Source organism: Carassius carassius, chromosome 45, assembly GCF_963082965.1.
Source record: "Carassius carassius chromosome 45, fCarCar2.1, whole genome shotgun sequence".
NCBI lineage: Eukaryota > Metazoa > Chordata > Actinopteri > Cypriniformes > Cyprinidae > Carassius > Carassius carassius.
The window spans coordinates 3,711,741-3,731,704 of record NC_081799.1 but is presented as its reverse complement, the minus strand read 5'-3'; the positions used below and the strand labels follow the sequence as shown (position 1 = coordinate 3,731,704).

The 19,964-nt window shown below is 36.4% G+C and overlaps 1 protein-coding gene across 1 annotated transcript; it reads left to right on the top strand.

Moving 5' to 3' along the window:
• On the top strand, positions 1 to 13,988 carry auh (AU RNA binding protein/enoyl-CoA hydratase). Its single transcript, XM_059539379.1, has 10 exons — positions 1 to 236; positions 555 to 622; positions 1,147 to 1,234; positions 1,577 to 1,663; positions 2,033 to 2,125; positions 3,587 to 3,643; positions 11,423 to 11,610; positions 11,694 to 11,744; positions 13,383 to 13,430; positions 13,888 to 13,988. Exons 1-10 carry the CDS (start codon positions 38 to 40, stop codon positions 13,963 to 13,965), a joined length of 957 nt encoding a protein of 318 aa, XP_059395362.1. The 5' UTR covers positions 1 to 37; the 3' UTR covers positions 13,966 to 13,988.
• The last annotated feature ends 5,976 nt before the right edge of the window (positions 13,989 to 19,964 follow it).

Sequence of the window (19,964 nt, the reverse complement as noted above, 5' to 3'; positions counted from 1 at the left end):
CGCAGTTCAGAGTTGAAAGTCAAGGAAAAGCAGAAGCATGGCGGCTTTAGTGAAGTGCAGAGCGCTGCTTCAGCCTGTCCGATCACAAATAAACGTGATCAGCGGCGTCTGCAGATCGGACAGTGTTTTGCACGCATTTCTAACCAAGAGAGCGCCCCACTGTGTGCGACTGTCCAGCTCCGACGTTAAGTCTGGAGATGACCTTATCGTTAGATACTTGGACGGTGATGACTCAGGTAGAGCACGAGAAAGTGAATTATTGATCACAGAGTTTGTGTATCGGATTCTTGTACTCCGCAATGCAGACACGTACTCCGTAGCTTCTCTCATAATGCCCCATTAGTGAACCGTTTCAGTGACGTAACTATTTATCTTTAATAAACGCCTGAGTTTAGAAATACAAATCTGCCCAAATACTCTCAATATTTCTAAATGTTCCTATAATATTAGACTTTTTTGTCACTTCAAGGATCTGTTTTAGTTGTCAGGATTTTTCATACATTTTCTTGCAGTTTGTTCACTGTTTATTGTAGTTTAACTGTTCTGTGTTTTAGGGATTGTTGTTTTGGGGATTAATCGCCCTCAGTCTAAAAATGCCATCAGCAAAAATCTTGTTACAATGGTGAGTATTTTTACTGTTTCTTGTCAAAATGTAATAGTTAATCACTCTTGGCCACCACTACATCACTACTTGTACTTAAAAAAAGAAAGAAAAAAAAAGTCAAGAAGTAATTTATTATTATTATTTATATATATATATATATATATTTTTTTTTTTATTAAAAATGGTATTCTTAGATGTATTTTAGAATTGCCAGTACACTCTAAAAACAAATGTTTTGATGCAAAAAATTAAATGCAACAGTTTGCATCAATCTTTTTGAGTTACAGCTACTTCTAATTGACCTGTTCAACCGTGAAATAACATTAGAAGGAACTAAATTTGTGACATAAATGCACTTTTAAGTCGATTACTCACAAAATAAAGTTAAAGGTTGTTAACCAACTATCACCGTTTATTCCAGTCCTATGCAAAGCCTTACAAGAGTGGATGTGTCTCCAAATGTTAGAATTTGATTCGATAACAAATGAGAACTAGGATATACATAATATCCCCCTTTTTATGATTTGTTTTGTTTTTGCTAGATGTCAGAAGCTCTCGAGTCATTGAAGAAGGACAACAAAGTGCGTACTGTAGTTTTGTGCAGTATTGTGCCTGGGATATTCTGCGCAGGTATTTAGCCTCTGAAGTGTTTAATGCAATTATTACGGGGTATGATCGGACTGTGTGGGTTACACTAACATTCAGCTGTATTGCTGGTATGCCATTTATACAAATGTGAATGTATATATGGGACAGCAATATGAAAGTTTTGAGAGCATTGACTTGAATCCAGTCTGCATAACAAAAATAAAATTTGTACCCAAAAGAAAAAAGAGCATGCAAATGTAGAATTAAACTTTAAATAGTTTTTACATTCTGATTAATCCATGCTTATTTATTCAAAAATTAAAAGGGATAATAATAAATACATTTTGAACAGCACTTTGCATCAACGCATGTTTGTCTGAACAGGTGCAGACTTAAAAGAAAGAGCAAAGATGCAGCAGAGTGAAGTAGGACCATTTGTTACTAAAGCAAGAACACTAATAACAGAACTTGGTAAGTTAAAACGCTGAAATCTTAATAGGTATTCCTCAAATTTATTTGAGATTGCCATTTATTTAACCAAACAGCTAATATGTATAAGTTAGCACCATGAGATAATTTCATTCAGTCACATTATGCTTAAGGTCATGGTGTAATTGTACAGTGTAAATACCAGTTGCAGAGATAAATAATGTTTTGAAGAGTTAATTTAATAATAAACAAGTAATGTATTTTACGTCCTATTAGCTGTCATCTTTTACCATCGGAAACCCTGCTCTCTAGAGATCATCTCAGCCATGAACTGCAAATTAGAAAAGTGTTGACACATGAGACTTCATTTAATGGTTAATCCAGTTTTAGGCATTTGATGAACTGTTTTAGGTACTCTTCCCATGCCGACGATTGCAGCCATTGATGGGGCGGCTCTTGGAGGAGGTCTGGAGATGGCTCTGGCCTGTGACATCAGAGTGGCAGGTAGATAGAAGATGTGCTTCCTCTCATGACTTCATATGAACACAAGCTGTAGTGATTCACACAGTTCAGAAGGACGGATTTTAACTGAATACAGGAAATTATTATTGGCGCATGATTCGAGTGTAAATCCATATTAGAGACACTCAAGCTGGTTATACTGTAGTTCAGCTCCACTGTAAACCAGGACAAGTGTGAGATCAACAACAACCTGAAGGAAGTCATGACATGGATTTTTTACATTATTTTAATATGTTCCTTGAGGTTTACTTATAATTCTTCCACATATTTGTTTTTGTGTGTGTGTGTGCAAAAAACTTGCATTATAAGTCAATATAATTATGTCATCCATTAAGTGACTGAACACCAGTGGGCGGGGCCTATGGTGAGAAGAAGACTATTGGTCGATGTCTTGCTCTGGAGGCAGGGTTTATGCAAATGAATGATGACATCACCCTGCACCTCAAGCCGTTTTCAGAGCTTGATTAAATAAATGCTTTGTTTATAACGAGGAGAACATTTTAAGCTATGAAACCTACAGGACGTTTTAATCGTACAAAGAACACTTAAATGCCAAAAGATCAAGGCAAATTAGATTTCTCATGTCATGACCTCTTTAATGGTTTTATAAGTGTATCTTGGTTCACTTAGTGTTGTGAATTAACATTCCTTCATTACGCTGTCAGATAGCAGATGGCTTCTTTCATGCGTTCTCCTCTCACACCCAGATTTAGATTTAATCTGTGCATGATGCTATAACAGGTCTCCTGCACTTCTTCGAATGCATCTCACACACCATATGTTTTCACACAAGGCACTTTTTTATGTGGATATTTAAGGTCTATATTTAGTGTAGTTGCAAAATGACTCAAAGTCGTGTGGCTGTAAAAAATGTAGAAATTGTAGATTGGCTAAAAAATAAGAAAGTATAAAAAAACCGAATGCGTAATATTATTTAGTGTTCTTTTCAGATGCCTCTGAAGTTGTTTTCATGGTTTCAAACTGTGAAATAAACTCTGCCTTTGAGTATTTCGACAGGTGTGAGAACTTAACATAACGGTTCATATTTAATGCACAGAAGAAAAAAAACTTGTTTGTGAAATAAAATTTTTACATTCATGCATGTGGAAGTTTTTATTTGTTCAAACCAAATTAAACTGCTTTCACTTGATCAGTTTATTTATCAGCATGCGCTGTTCAGTGTCTCAAGAAAGTAACTGATTATCACTAAAGTATTAATTATTAATGAAATAAAATGTTTTTTTGATTGTAGCATAGTCAGTATGAGTATTGAATTAGTTATAATTTTGTATGCATCATAAACCTGATTAATTCATCGCTCTTTACCTGATTTAAAATGTGAGATTTCTAAAGACGTTCATATTTTTATTAGGGTCTTTTGAGCTTTATCTCTTTGAAAGCAAAAAGTCTAACTGATTCTCCACACTTTGACCTGTTTTACAGCTAGCTCTGCTAAAATGGGACTAGTTGAGACTAAATTAGCCATCATCCCAGGCGCTGGTAAGTGTCTCTCTCTGTATTTGTGTTTACTTCTGAATTCATCTGAAACTCAGAGAATTGTGTGATCAGTCTTCTTCTTTTTTGTTATGGCATTGGTTCAAACCAAAGCAGATATCCACATACTAAACAGCCATAAAAAGTAGACAGCAAGTCATTTAGGCAATACAATAAGTTAAACTGAAAACATTTTGCATCCCTTTTTATTGAATCATATAATGAGACTTGTGTGTCATGTAAAAAAAATGTGTGTATTGTTACAGACCTTTAAGGCAGCTCTCTAAGTTTTGTAGCACAGCTTGTATCTCATGATAACAAACTGGACCAAATACTTCCAACTGCCAGGAAAAGGAAAACAGAACACAATAAAACGATTATTCAAAGTTTTCTTTAAACCTTCTGTGCATCATTTCCTGGAGTTGCTGTTTTGTTTCAAATGTAGCTTTTTATCTAAAGTCGAATAGCAGTGAATAGCATGACGTACTGTAAGTGATTTACACAGATTTTCCAACTGTTGTAGTACTTCATAGTGCAAGATTTGTGCTTAAAATTCAGGAGTACTGAGGAAATTCAAGGGAACTGAGTTCATCTGTTCTTGACATTGCCAAAAATGCAAAGAAAATGGAGGTTATTTTTCGAGAGAACGTTGTTGTCACTGAATTAGATAACAAAATCATTTAGAGATGTTCAAGTGTCTGAATACTTTCGGGGCCACTGGAGCTCATAAGATACAGGACTATTCTGCAGCAGACAGATCTGTTGTGGTCATGATTTGTTGGGTGAAGGCAAGCCAGTGGCATGTTTTCCAGTTCCCTATCTAGATACATGTGATTGAGCTGGAAGATATCTGTGTTTCAGTATGTCGTGTCAGTCCAGACAGCCGTTCACTCAAGGCTTGACCTGCAGCCAGAGGGGTTTTTGTCTTCAGGATGAAAATAGGTCACCAGAGCTTTATCAGGCTGAGAAACCCTGGAAAAACAGTGGTGAAGACGTCAGCACTTTTTTTTTTTTTGGTTCGGTGTTGTGCTGTTTTGAACCGATTTGTTTGACCTGTAATCTGAAGATCATGATAGATCTTTGCGTACATCTGAAAAATGTTATTAACTGGAGCACTGGATCAGTTACAATTCTGCTTTTTTGTAACAATGGCAAAAAAAAAAAAAACCTAACAAATTAAATAACATAAAAGTTGTCTGTAATAGAGGAAACTCTTTTAGTGAATAACCACCTAACTTTCAATCTTACTTCAAAACATATTGCATGTGGATTTTTGATTTCTCATGTCATGACCCCTTTAAGGTTCTTTTATTGAGTTTGGTGTGTGCAGGTTTTGGATGCCTATTATTGTATGGAAAAAGGGCCTTTGATTATATGATGACAGAACTCAGATTTCAGACCTGCGATGGTTTCCCTCTGCTTTGAGTCAGGGCGTGTTCCTTTTAGCACTCTGTTGATAATGTGAAATGCCTGCTTGCTGCTCCAAAGATAATTGTTTAAATGGCTCCCTGATTTCCAAAGAGTGCTTGATTGGTAGCATTTGCTAAATTGCGAAACAGCACAGGATATTGCAATTTTCCACATGCAATCCATTTTTTTATCAAACAATCTTGAGTTGTTTGATAAATCAACATTTCCAGTTATGGGTACTGAATTAAAGAGTATGTTTAGCATCATTTCCAGTGACTCAGCACATAGTAGGGTCAGAATAGGAAGGAATATGCACACCCTGGTCTGATAAATCACATGGGCATGTGCTTTTAGCACACATCAGTATGCCAATGGGGAAGAGTAATGTTTGGTTACCCGAATTCTTCAAAATATCTTTGTTTGGAGTGGTTTAGAAGGATAAAGAAACTCATACAGGTTTGGAACAAGTGAATGATGACAGAATTTTGATGAACTGTCTCTTCAAGTAGTTCCAGGCACTCGTGAGCCTGTCTAACAGCACTAAAGAAATATCAAAATCTCCTTACTGATTAACTCTACAGTAAGTAAAGTCATCCCTTATAATAAACAAGTATAAGTGAGTTAATGACAGATCCACTGACCCACTTTCAGTATGCTTTAGTTAGCCTGGCCCAGATTCTTCAGAAGGACTTTTGCACAGATCAGATTAAACCATCTCTGTTTATCACTGGTCCACACGTTATCACAACAAATATGAAATCACATGGAGGTTAAAACAGGACGCCTCGTGAAATCTACTTCTTTACTTATTACATTGAGGTCCCATTACTTAACGTTAGTTAATGCATCAACTAACTAATACATCAGCTTACAATTTTCATTCTCAAATAAGCTTTCTTGAAGTCATAATTCATTAAATCCATTGGCAGGCGTACTGTGGGAAGATGGGTCGACTGGTTTGTTTTGATACTTGTTCATGCTTCCTGTGCTGTGCTGGGAATGAGTGTGTTACGTGTGCAGTGCAGAGGAACAGAAGGTCAGTTCAGGCCGGTAGTATACAGCCTCGTGTATCAGGAGAGACATGTGAGACGTGTGAACCGCATGACATCACTGACACACCTTTTAAGTAGTGCCAAATGCAGTGATACCAGATAAATGAGAGTGGAAGATGTTTGTTTGTGCTTGTTCACGTTTTATTTTCCCGTGGTGTTGAAAGACACACTTGATTCATATCTTTACCTTTAAGTGTGTTTGTGATAGTGCTATCAAACGATTAATCGCGATTAATCGCATCCAAAATAAGTTTTTGTTTACATTAATATTTGTGTGTGTACTGTCTATATACGGTATATTATGTATAAATACACATGCATGCATGCATGTATATATTTAAGAAAAATATTATGTTTGTATATGAAAAATATGAATATATTTTATGAATTATATGAATAAACATTTTCAAAATATATACTGTATGTATTTGTATTTTATATATATATATATATATATATATATATATATATATATATATATATATATATATACACACACATAGTATACATAGTACACACATATATTATGTAAACAAAAACTTTTATTTTGGATGTGATTAATCATTTGACAGCACTTTGTGACCTTGTGTGTTTGTGAGGCATTGCGCAATTAAAGTAGTCAAATAAGAAGGTGTTAATACTGTGAAAATGTACATACTGTGTAACCACATTATTTTAGAATAAATACGAGTAATTATTTGCTTGCAAACACCGGGCCACATTCATTAAACACAAGCCGAATGATTTCTGTGTAAACAGTTGCTTTTTGTTTTGTAAATTGTGACGTTGAACTAAACTAAGTCATTTATATCAGAAAAAGTACACCGTTATGTTACTTGACCCGTAATTTGAATATAGAAATAAATTGGTTATTATGGGCTCAAGTCTAAAAGACGTAAGGTTCAATCCTAAAGTTGACATGTTATTTAAAGTAGAAGAACGACCACAGCACTATTTCTGTCTTAAGATCCATGCATGTTGAGTCTGAAAGTCCTGTCAAAAGGACAAGATTAGATGAAAGGCTCTCTTCCAGGAAGAACTGCAGCAGGCGTTTGACTGTGACGCTGTTTGGTGACGGTCGTTCTGGTTTCTTGGAACGCAATGTGTAACACTTACCATCCTCTGCTGCTTGCTTCAAAACAACCCCGAGCTAACCTCGGTCACACTCTCTGCCCTCCGCCTTTCTTCAGCGTGCTGACACTGTTTCTGGTAATCTTCTCTTCTGTTGTTGTTGTAAATGCGCTGTGTAAAGGCAAAGGCCACTTTCTTACTAGCCAGGACTGATGTGATGCAAGAAGTTCCCTGAAATTCTTGCGAAACCTCTGCCTCAAAACACAGTGTTGCTTGTTACTGGCTCAAGCCATTGAGTTTAGTCGTAACAAATCCACTCGTATTGGGAACAACGATTAATAAAACACAAATCATTGATCTACTACTATTTCTCTAACATCAGCGATTATCATAATATTTAATAAACCATTGAAAAGCCACAGATACACATTTTTTGTTGAAAACAGTTGATGGCTTATGAAATGAGATTGCAATCAAATTTAGATCTGTTTTATGGCTCTAGGTTGTATTTGCATAATATGTTGTTTGCGATAAGTAGGAGTTGTTCAATAGTCAAAACATGGGTTGATTAAAATTCTCGTGAAAAGAACCTGTCCTTGTAGCAATAACGTGCCAAAACAGCACATTTCTAAAGAAAAGAGTCATGATTCAAACATAAGCACTCAAAATGCTTTTCCCCCCTCCTTTTTTTCTTCTCTTCCCGAGTTCCAAATGGAATTGCAAAAAAAAAAAAAAAAAGCACTACAATATTTCAGAATATCAATCTTTGCTTTGCTTTGTTTTCTGAGAATCGATAGTTCACGTTGATGGCTAATGAAATGGGAAGCTGGTAATAAAAATCAATCGGCCTCATCATTGCTCATGTTTGTATTTATATATTGTGTGTGGTCTGCATGTACAGTATAAAAGTCACACACTCCTACAAATATTTCTCCGCTGCTGTCCAAGAACACTGTCAGAAATATAGTCAAACTGGAAAGACAGTGAGTCGGTGCGGCTGTGCCCTAGATTCATAGAAACTATGATTTATTCATGGATCTTTTTGCCTGAGAGAGGTGGCAGTTATCCGTGGAGGACTGGGAACTGCTTTATTAGTGAGCACTTATGCAACACGTCCCGTGTAAACCTATTTCACACAAGAGCTTGAGTAAGAGTTGTGCAACCGAGTCAAAAGATGGCCTGATTATGTGAGTTCATGTCAAAAGAACCCAGTAACATGCCAAAAAAGTGTCATGATTCAACGATTATAATTGAAGACTTTTTGAGTTAAAGGTGGCTTGATTACGTTAGTGGCACCAAATGGATTTGCAAAAAGCCCGACTGTGTTTACACTCTTCAGGGGATCAACTTACAAATGACTTTTGTAAGGCATGCACTTAAGTTTTTCAGCACTTGGAGATTTGTGTGACCCATTAAATATAATTATATATTTTTTTAAAATCTTGATAATAATGATAATATTATTGCATTTTACCTGCTTTTTAATATAAAATAATAAACAAAATAAAAATATATATAATTCATAGTATTATACATATATATATTTATAATGCTATTGCATTATGTTGTACCCTTTATTTTTTATTTTGGTCGCGCACCTCACACCACGTATGTGCATCCCTGACTCATTAAAGAAATACACACAATTTAAAATGTAATCTTCCCCATGTTTATCCAAACCTTTATGTTGTGGTGATTTTTTTTCATATTCAATCTTCAAACAGCTATTTTCATATATAACAATAATTAATGTCCAAGAAAACACATTTAACTTCTGAAACCAGATGATAATACGAGGAACAGACTTAAATTTGAACCATTCACTGAGTACTTCCCATCCACACAAGCTTTCTCTATTTTAGGCTACATGCTGTATCTCTCTCTCTCTCTCTGTCTTACTCAACTGCATTCATCTGTGCCACATAAGAAACCAGTTTGAACCAGTGGCATTTTTTAATTGGAATGCAGACGAGATTATTGTTATTTGTTAGATGAACAGACTGTAATTTATCACAGGACCTGAAGCCTATAGTGCACATAAAACATCCTTATTACATTCCAGATATAATTTGATCTGCTTTTAAATATGATCTGATGTTTACTCGCTTGTGTCCTAGAACTAAACACCCTGCTCATTGTGAACTGCACTGTAGCTGTATGGAAAAGATCTGCGTTAATATTCGAGCATCTCAATCTCTATGGGAAAAACATGACCGCATATTTACAGTACATAATGAGAGAATATTTAGTTTTATGTCAGCTGTGTGATAGAAGACTACAGAAGTATTTATAACATAAAAAATGGCACAGTTTGCCTTGAACTAAAACTTTAATGCATCAAAATTTCCTTCTAAATACTTGTCATGCCTAGAGTAGCTAAACCGGTAAACTGTTTTCAACATACTTCCTAGGTATATGTCCAATGAAGTTCATTTCCTGGTGTTTTATAGATAGGATTGTAGCTATTGTTTAAAACATCACACGAGTCATGCTTATGGGGTTGGGCAGGTTCAGATTCTCATTGACACACACTCTCCGTGTGCCTTCATTTGTCCATTGATGATTTCTCTTTATTGTGCTGTTTTGAGGTAATACAAAATGATAAGGACAGCGTTCCCGGTCTCTGTTGAAGGGAATCACATTGACCATAATTGCACTCATTGCTGTACATGTTAACTGTGACCTTATTTGCATTTTGAGTTGCACGTATGGAGCTCCTTGTTAAGGTTAATCAGAAATAAATGAAAGCTCAACATGGGTGCAACCAATGATTGTAAGACCCAGTTTAAAGACATTTAGGTTTGTTTGGTAGGTGTTTCTAACGTTCAGCCTCCTGTGTGCGTCAATATCCTGAGAGTTTGTTTTCTAATGGTGAAGAGAGGAGCGGTGGACTGGAGCACTGTTGAGATGCAGTCTTCTGTTTAACTGTGAATTAAGCATGCATTTCTCAGATTAAATATTTTGAATTCAGGTTTTTTGAAATCAGAAAATTGACAAAAAACAGTCTTAGACATCACAGACACCAGTGAAAAGAAGAATCTGACACAGCCAAACAGAAAACTTGTTTTTGGAAGGCAGGGTTTGGAGAGAGAATAGACGCTGTATACTTTGCTAGCTCTCTCTCTCTCTCCATTTCAAACAAATGCTTTCTGTTTATGAAACAATCCTGAAATATTCATGCTTACCATAAAAATATTAAGCACCATTAATAAGAAATGTTTCAAATCAGTATATTAGAATGATTTCTGAAGGATCATTTGAGACATAAAGAGAAAGTTCACCCAAAAATGAAAATTGTCAATAATAACTCACCCTCATGTCGTTCCAAACCCGTGAGACCTCCGTTCATCTTCTGAACACAGTTTAAGATATTTTAGATTTAGTCCGAGAGCTCTCAGTCCCTCCATTGAAGCTGTGTGAACGGTATACTGTCCATGTCCAGAAAGGTAAGAAAAACATCATCAAAGTAGTCCATGTGACATCAGAGGGTCAGTTAGAATATTTAGAAGCATCGAAAAAACATTTTGGTCCAAAAATAGCAAAAACTACGACTTTATTCATCATTGTCTTCTCTTCCGTGTCTTTTGTGAGAGAGTAAAAAAAACAAAGCAGTTTGTGATATCCGGTTCACGAACAAATCACTCGATGTAACCGGATCTTTTTGAACCAGTTCACCAAATCGAACGGAATCGTTTTAAACGGTTCGCGTCTCCAATACGCATTAATCCACAAATGACTTAAGCTGTTAACTTTTTTAATGTGGCTGACACTCCCTCTGAATTCAAACAAACCAATATCCCAGTTGAAACAGCCGCACTCTGCTCGTTTCCAAATCCTTACACACACTTGATGTTGAACCTTAAATAATCTTTCATAAAATTCATAAAGGTTAAAGCAAATTACAAGGGTGTTCACAGTGGGCTGTGTTTACATTAACCTTGCATCATAAAAGCATTCTGAGCCGAGATGAAATTACAGATAGAACATGTTTGCGGTCATAATGACAGTAGCTGTTATGTGCTCTGGCGTGGTTAGCGCTCACACGACATGTGAAGTCAAGCTAGTCAAACGAACCGGGCTATGGGGGCCAAGCTCGGGCACAGTACATCCTAAGTGCTGACTTCCTTCAATTTAAGAATCTTACAAACGCCAAACTTTTAAACCGTTATGTATGCACTTAATCATACATGTTTGGAGTGTGATTCTCAATCACAGATTTCACAGAATCACATTGGTCATGTTTTGGCTGCAGGGGGAACCCAGCGTCTGCCACGAACTGTAGGAGTGTCTGTAGCTAAAGAGCTGATATTTGCGGCGCGAGTGTTGAGCGGTGACGAAGCCAAGAGTCTCGGTCTGGTGAATCACGCTGTGGAGCAGAATGAGTCTGGAGATGCGGCGTATCTGCGAGCTCTGGATCTGGCCCGTGAATTCATCCCTCAGGTAGAAACACTGGTGTTGCTCCATCCAGAGAGTTTCTTAGTGTACACTGTTATAATGAAGCTTCGATGATTGTTCTCTTGCAGGGGCCAATTGCAATTCGAATGGCGAAGTTAGCAATCAACCAGGGAATAGAGGTAAGATTGCACATGACTTATTTGCCAAAAATAAAGAGTTATTTTCTTGTGCTATAATCTTTTAAGAGCAAGCCCATTTTACACAACCTGTCTGTGTTGACATCTGCTACCAGGTGACTTGAATCTTACTGCCATTGGCGTTACAAACATTATCTCCTCTAATTGAAAAGATATGTTTATTTTCATATTGTGTTAAGCAAACCTATCAGAACAGACATACTATGATGCATAAGATAAACCACTGTGCTGAACTACCTTCTGTAGTATCTCATTTCTCATCATGTTAAGCTTACCATTAAAAGTGTGTTTGTATGTGAAGTCATGGGCAGCTGTCATCTGAGATGCCAAAGAGAGAGTCTGCTTTATGACATTACCTTGACCCCAGAGGCCGGCCTGTCAACACCGCAGGTCCCTCAGGCCACAGGTCTCTTAGGAAGTGACCTAACAGAGCAGATACCTCCTCAGCTCTTCTGTTGAAGTCATTAGAAGAGGAAAAGCCAACATAGGGGCATTGGAAAAAATCTATTTACTGCCATTTCCAGCTAAAATGAACACTAGTGCCAGTAAGGCACCAACAGATTGTATTATTTTATTACACAAGTTTTGACTACATAGGCAGATGATCAAATAAAGACTTATTTTCGTACAGTTCCTCGTACGGGTTTATGACCTCAAAACCCTTTTATCATATTGTACATGCATTTCGCTGTTTCTCTCACATAAACATCTCCGTATGAATGGCTTATCTATCAAAGTAAACTTGCTCAGTAGTGCACCTGGTAAAGCATTGTACTTGTGATGTGAAGTGCTTTTATACGAGTCCTGTGAAATACGAACAAGATAAAGAGCTCAAAGACTTGTAGAAGCGGTCTAAAACAGCATGGTTGCCTCCGCAAATTCACTTTTATCCCACATTTGCTTTTGTTAACACCGTCGTTTAGGTTTAGTATAGGTGCTGCATTATTTTCAAACCGACACACCATACACCAGATTAACATGTATCACCAATTACCAGACATTGTTTCAGAACTGCCATGATGTTTACTGTAATAAAACTATGCCAGATTTATAGTATTCTTGTATACATTGTTTATAAATTTAAAGTAGTCTTGCATAAAACTGAATGTGCATTTACCTGATGTTTCACATTGAAGGAGTAGCGAAACCTGCAAGAAGCCATGTAAAAAAAAAAGATCATTTTGCAGAAATGCTGCCACATGCAGTTATTTCCAATGAGCCTGGGTCGAAGAAAACAACTCTTCACTAAGACGCAAAATAGCTTCTTTGTGTCTGACCGTTTTTTTTTCTTTAGAAGAGCAGTAGTTAAATACAGAAAGAGCTCTGTTGAGCTGCTAATGCCAAAGGACATTTTCTTAAAAATTCAGTTCTTTTTCTAATGAAGGGTTCAGATGTTTGTTTTTTACAAAAGTAGGTCTCTGTGTTGTCATGAGGAGCTCTTGCACGTTTATTGGTTTGTTCCTATAGCTACAAGGAGAAAAGAAAGAGTGTTGTGTGTGCATTTAGCATCATTTCAGACTTTCTCTAGCGGCTAATACAGGAATTTGTGGTTCATATAAACAGTCTGCGAATGACAAATGATGACGCAAGACTGTGAATGATGTTGTTGATTTGTTCCAGGTGGATTTGAAGACCGGATTAGCTATTGAAGAGGCATGTTATGCCCAGGTTTGTTTACACAATCAGCATTTCCATGAATCTTGAGAATCAAACTAAGGTTTTGTTGTGTGAAATATTGATCTTATATTGTTGGGTTGGGTTCCATAAGTAAAAACCCCATTTGTTTTCAACATTGAGTCATTTATTTGAACAATGATTAATAAGCATTACAAGAGTCATTTCCACGTGGGCGGCAGATTGACAAATTTACTGCAGTTCAAGTGAGGTATTTTCCCAATTCTGTTTCCCCTCCTTTTCTTGTTTCTCCTGCCAAAATGTCTAAAAATTAAGTTTGTCAAAAGAATGCATGCACTTTAGTTTTATAATAAATCTTTGCATCAGCCATTTCAAGTTTTAACATAATGCTATTCATGAAAAGAGCGGACGCTGGCCTAGATCACTCAGGAAGCCAGTATATTTAGCTCTTCAGTGTTCCTCTGATATCTGTGACTCTGTTGTCTTCTAGGTGATCCCAACCAAAGACCGGCTGGAAGGATTGCAGGCGTTCAAAGAGAAACGTCCTCCTCGCTTTAAGGGCGAGTAACTGCGGCCTAAACATCCAGTTCCAAGCAGCTGCCTTCTGAATCTCCTGCCACTGTTGGCGAGTCTCGTGAAGACTGCTGCATATCTAAAAATGTTTGGAGCACTGATGGTGGTAAAAACCTGTAGGGATTTGAGCTGAAGTGTTTGAAAGATGAAAGCTATTCCAACTTCTTTTTGCATGGTTTGTACTTTTGTTGTCATTGTGAACTTTCTTCCTATTCCTTGTGTAATATAGTCACTTTGATTGTCCATTCTCATCTGATAAAATAAAATTGGATGCATTTCTAATCCACACAAGACGGACAGCTTTATAATGTACATTACGCGAGGAGCATATAACCCATACTAAATCTGGTTGGGTAGGTTGATTCCAGGAATCAGCAGCTGATTATATGCATCAAAGCTGCTTTCACTTAAACATGTGTATGTAATCAGTCCAGTCAACATCCACCCAGTTTTTGCCCTAAGGGTAATGTTTTAAAAAAAGGTGTTGATAGGAATTTTTGTAATTTATGCAATAAGCCTTAAAATGTAAACATATTCCATGTCATTCAACAACAACAACAAAAAAAGCTCTAAGATAGTATACATAAGTACTGAAATGTAAGCTTTATCTCACTTCCTCCAAGTGAGTATTGCATTAAATCAAGTTATCTTACAGTTGCATCCTGTTTTTCATAGGTTTAATATCAGGCAGTGAAACTGGCATAAAAAAAGTTTTTTTTTTTTTTTTTTTGCCTTGGCAGTAATCAAGAATAACTTGATAAATCAAAATTTGAAAACACACACACACACACACATATATATTATTATATATTTTTATTTTTTTTAAGGGATGTGCATGCCAAAAACATTGACCACAGTGATCATGCTTCAGAAGGACCCAGAAATACTGCGGGTAGATGATGCAATAGATGTCACTTTGGTTAGACGCATTTAAGCAGTCTAAATATTATTAACAGTTACATTTCGCAATTATTCTGTAACATTGGCACAGAGTCACACCTAAGAAGAGCTCCATTCCCAGAAGCTCTGCAGTCATTTCACTGATGCCGATAGTTACGAGAAGTGCTGAAGCAGTTAAAACCTCTCAAAATCACTTTAGCAGAAACAAGCCTTATTTAGCTTCAGTGCTTTTTTTTTAGCGCTCAATGTTAATTTCCGACCTAATAGAATATTACAGTTGTGGGTGAAGGGTGGGTGGAGGTTTACAGTCTTTGTTATTTGAGCTTCAAAAGAGGAAAAAAACATGACTGTTGCAAGAGCTGCTGTGTCAGCCGACAGGAACGCTGCCCCAGGGGCTGATGGGGGATTGTTTCACCCACACTATAACTATACTGCTGCTGCATTCTGAGAACTGATGTAATGATGTAATGCTTATCTAATACACACAGCAGGAAAGCATATGACTGCCGCTGTACATCTGACCCCAGAATATATGTCCGGATTTGGCTCGTGTCCGCTTTAATGCTGATGTCACTTGAACTGTTTTATATTCCTGCTATTGGTTCTTTAGTGTCTGCTCTTCCAAAATTTAGCACCATTTGGTGGCTCTCTAATGAACTAATGCAACTTCATATATAGTTTGCACGAATTAAAATTATTTATTTTAAGGACCAGTTTTGTTTTTTTTATTCGACAGCATGTTTTTATTTTTGAAAAATAATGTATATCATATATATATATATATATATATATATATTTTTTTTTTTTTATTAAAATGCATTTTGCTTATCGGATATGTAACAAGTTTCAGCCATAAAAATATATTACCTTCTTTTTACATATTAGTTTTTTAGGATATTTACTTTTTTTTTAGCAGTCTTGAATACATAATTAAATCAATTTAATCATGTGAATAGGATCCTGAAAGATTACTTGAATCCGGAGTAGACATTGCAGTTATTATTATGGAATTTAATAGTATTAGTAGTGCAGAGATGATTTTTGAAGTATTGAGCGGGAAATGAGATGCATACTTGTGTGTTCAAAGGCTTTTGGGAGGTTTGTCTCAAAGCCTTCATTTCTAGAGTTCCTTCTTTGCAGCCTGTTTTGACTTTGATGACAGCATTGCAACATGTGGTGGCGGCTCAGGAATTTGAACCACATCCACATCGCAGACAGCTTCAGCCCGCATTCCTTTGTGCTCAATGAAGCCTTTATTCCAATGGTTTAACGTGTAGCATGTCTTCACATGAGCTCCAGCTATCAATTCCTCATATTCTCCCCCTGAAATGGTAGGCAGCACCACACCTGTGTCGGCCACAAGAATGTGCTCACCCTCGATGATAGATCTCAGATCATTCGACTTAACAGCCAACAACTGCCTTTGTCAAGCATCTTTCAGTAAAGACTGGGCGCCGTTCAAAACTGGATTTGGAATGCTTTTTAAATTCCTGTTTAGTTCCTTGTAGCAGTCAGGATCCAAATGTGCCGTTAAAATTTAAAATGTAAGAATATATTTATACATTATTTTTTTTCAGTATGAATTACCCATAAACATGCTATCATGCACTCAAAAAATCATTTATTTTCAGAAACATTATAGGCCACACAATTATTATATTATCAGTTAAATAAATTTTAATTTCAGTAGTAGGGTGTGATATCGAAAATTTAAATGATTATTTCACACCTCATGCAGAGGTGTCTTGCTGTATACTGCTGTGTTTGGTCTGTTTTAGTGCCCCAGATTTGCTCTTAAATGTAGGACTATTTGTGCAATATGTAGTTGACCCATTTTTCTGTAATGACCGAGTGTTTGGTAAGTAATGCGACAGCTGTATTTATTAGTCTCAGTTGTCAGTTGAAAACTGATTAACCGTGCTCTTAATTAGAGCACACATTTGTAAAAATGTCATCTCAGACACGCATCGCTCAATTGTTTTGTCACAATCTTTATTGTCAAAAGCACTGTGTTAATAAAGGTCACACTGAAGGTGCAGTATTTGCAATGTCCTCTTACATCAGCTTATGTAAATCTGCTCTGAAAATTGATAGCCTCGAACGTTAGCGTCACGTAAACATCAGCATATATGTTTTTATATCACATTGACATTTGGCAGATGCTTTTATCTAAAGTGACTAACAGTTGAGGAATAAAAGAAGTGATTGATAAGATGGCAATAACATGAGAAGTGGCTTTTTTAAAAGGTTTCAGTCATCTTTAACATTATCAGGGAAGTTTAGGGTTGGTTTGGTGTGGGCGTGTCCTTTTAGCGACACGCCCTGGATATTTAAATTCTGCCGCGTGCCTGAAGCAGAGTAAAGGAAACGTCACTGGACATTATACTTCGAAACTGCCTATTGGCATATTGATTACTATTTGTATAACCACAATTTTACAACAAATACCATGGTTAATCTATGGTTATTGTAGCAAAACCATGGTAAGTTTGTAGTTAACACAGTTTACTGTAGCAACCATGATTTCAGAAGCGTAAATTTTTCGAAAGTGAGATTTATACATGATAAAGCATTGATGTATGGTTTGTTGGGAGGACAACATTTGTCTGAGATACAAATATTTGGAAATCTGGTATCTGAGGGTGCAAAAAAGAAAAAAAAAAATACCGAGAAAATTTCTTAGCAATGCATTTTACCAATCAAAAATTCAGTTTTGATATATTTATGGTTACATTTATAAAATATCTTAATGGAACATAATCTTTACTTAATATCCTTATGATTTTTGGCATAAAAAAAAAAAGATAATTGTGACCCATACAATGTATTGTCAGCTATTGCTACAAATACACCTGTGCTACTTATAACTGCTTTTGTGCTTCATGGTCACACATATATTTTTTAGTGCAAACCTTGGCTTGTATATCTGTAGGCCGTGTATGGTGGCTTTGTTCTACAATAAAACAACAATAATAAAAAACAGTATCATCTGTAGCAACCTTTAGCTAGGGAATACAGTTTCTCAATGCACTGCAAACATTTTACGAGTAAATGCAAAGTTTCTTGGTTAAACACAAAATGTTTCTGAGCAAATGCAATGTTTCTGGAGAAATGCAAATATTTTGAAAATGAATGCAAAGTTTTTCCAGAGAAACAAAAGTTTTGGGAGTAAAATATAAATTTTTTATCATATCTATCCTATGCTATTTTTTCCATCACCTTCTCTGTAATGTGTGGTAAACTGTTTTGAAATTACGATATGATTCTGAATGTTTGCAGTGTTTTCTAGGACTGTGCAGTCTGTCAAGGTTTTTATTTATTTATTTATTCACTTTTGAGGCTTGCTCAACAAATTTTTCTCAGAGCTTTTATGTGCCGCCCATCCATTATCTGAAGTGCACAGGGAACTCTAGGCTTGGGTTTGTATGGTTAAACAATCATTGGAAGTTGTTAGGGGAAGCTCAGAGTTGCCTCACACACACGGGTGGTTTGTGGAGACGAGGGAAAGGCGCATTGAAGGCCCAAGTCTACGTGCTAAACCTCCCCTCCACGCTGACAGCATGGCTCACATTCCTTCCTGGATATGAACAGACCTATAAACGTTTGCTTGTTTCCACACATCAGCGGTCTGCGTTAGCATGCGTTTATACACACCAATGAGAAAAATGTTTTGCATAACTTCCAAACTGCAGTGCATGTTTTCAGAAATACACCACTGAAAGCAACCGTTAAAACTACATGTGATGACCTCATGGGTGCCGTCGGTCACAAAAACATGGCACAAATCTGATTGAAGGTTGTCCGTTTGTTTCCGTGTGTGTGTTCAGGAGATGGTATCTCCTAAACTCATGAAGTCTGGACCCCCAGCTGTTGCACGGAGAGATGTTTGGAGCCTTGCGTCATGTGTTTGCTTGCTTCTCCTCTCGTTTAAGCAGTTCACTCCATGGTCACACACACAGCGACCGAAGCAGACCTCATACTGTATGTGGAAAGGGGCCTTCGTTCATTTTCCAGAAGCTGTTGTGTGCCCAAACCTGACGCTGTTTCCTGCTGGTAAAAGCTGGTCACATAATAAAAAGCATTTAACCAAATAAACTTAGTTTGAATCTGTGTGTGTTAATGGAGTGTAAAGAAGCAGATGTGAGATGTGTGTATGTCACTTCTCGTCATACAGCTCAACTTGTTCCATGATTCATCTTAGCTTTTGAAAACGTTCCAGAAAGAAAACGGATCTCCCTGAGAGAAATAGCTCTTAGTTCCTGGAACGCCACATGTGTTTCCACAGAGACCAAATTAAACTAGTTACCATATTTAAGACTATTTCTATTCTTACTCGAAACCAATGCACAGTATGCTTTAACACAGATTTCATACAAACTGATCACACAATGTTTATCTTGAAGGAGTGATTGTAAATCTGTTGTGTTGAACTAAGTAATTATTATTTTTTTATGAATGCTTTTTTCAGCATTGGTCAAAATGGACAGTAAAGACAAAAAAAAGTTCTATTCATAACCAAAGATTTCTTTAAAAATATGGAGCAAACAAAGAAACTATGAAACAAATAAAACAGTTTTCAACATTGATAATAATCAGAAATGTATCTTGAGCAGCAAATCATCATATTTTCATGATTTCTGAAGATCATGTGACACTGAAGACTGGAGGAATGATGCTGAAAATACAGCGGAGCATCACAGGAATAACTTACATTTTAAATTATATTCACATAGAAAATTAATTTAAATTAAAATTATATTTCACAATATTACTGTTTTTGTGTAAATATATACAGCCTTAGTGCCTTAAAAGCTTTTATTTTTTATATTAAAGTCCCCAAACTTTTGAACATGAGTGTATCTTAGGATCTGATCCAAATCCTACCGAGCTGAACATGTTGTGGCATAATCTGTGTGCTACAGACACATAATTATGCTGCTTTATAGCTTATGTAACATTCTTTTAGCCACATTTTAAGACAGCACTGCATGGTTCCTTTGTGGTGAAGGCAATCCCAAGGATCTCCATAAGCTCAGTAAAATAAAATAAAATTATCCCAGATGAGAGACAAAGCAATTCAAGTGTTGATACTAA

What these genes read in the sequence shown, in the direction of transcription:
- auh (XM_059539379.1), top strand. Translation starts at nt 38, where the DNA reads ATGGCGGCTTTAGTGAAGTGCAGAGCGCTGCTTCAGCCTGTCCGATCA. An exon ending in CTTGGACGGTGATGACTCAG is followed by an intron (nt 237 to 554) that starts GTAGAGCACGAG and finishes TCTGTGTTTTAG; the next exon opens with GGATTGTTGTTTTGGGGATT. An exon ending in AACACTAATAACAGAACTTG is followed by an intron (nt 1,664 to 2,032) that starts GTAAGTTAAAAC and finishes GAACTGTTTTAG; the next exon opens with GTACTCTTCCCATGCCGACG.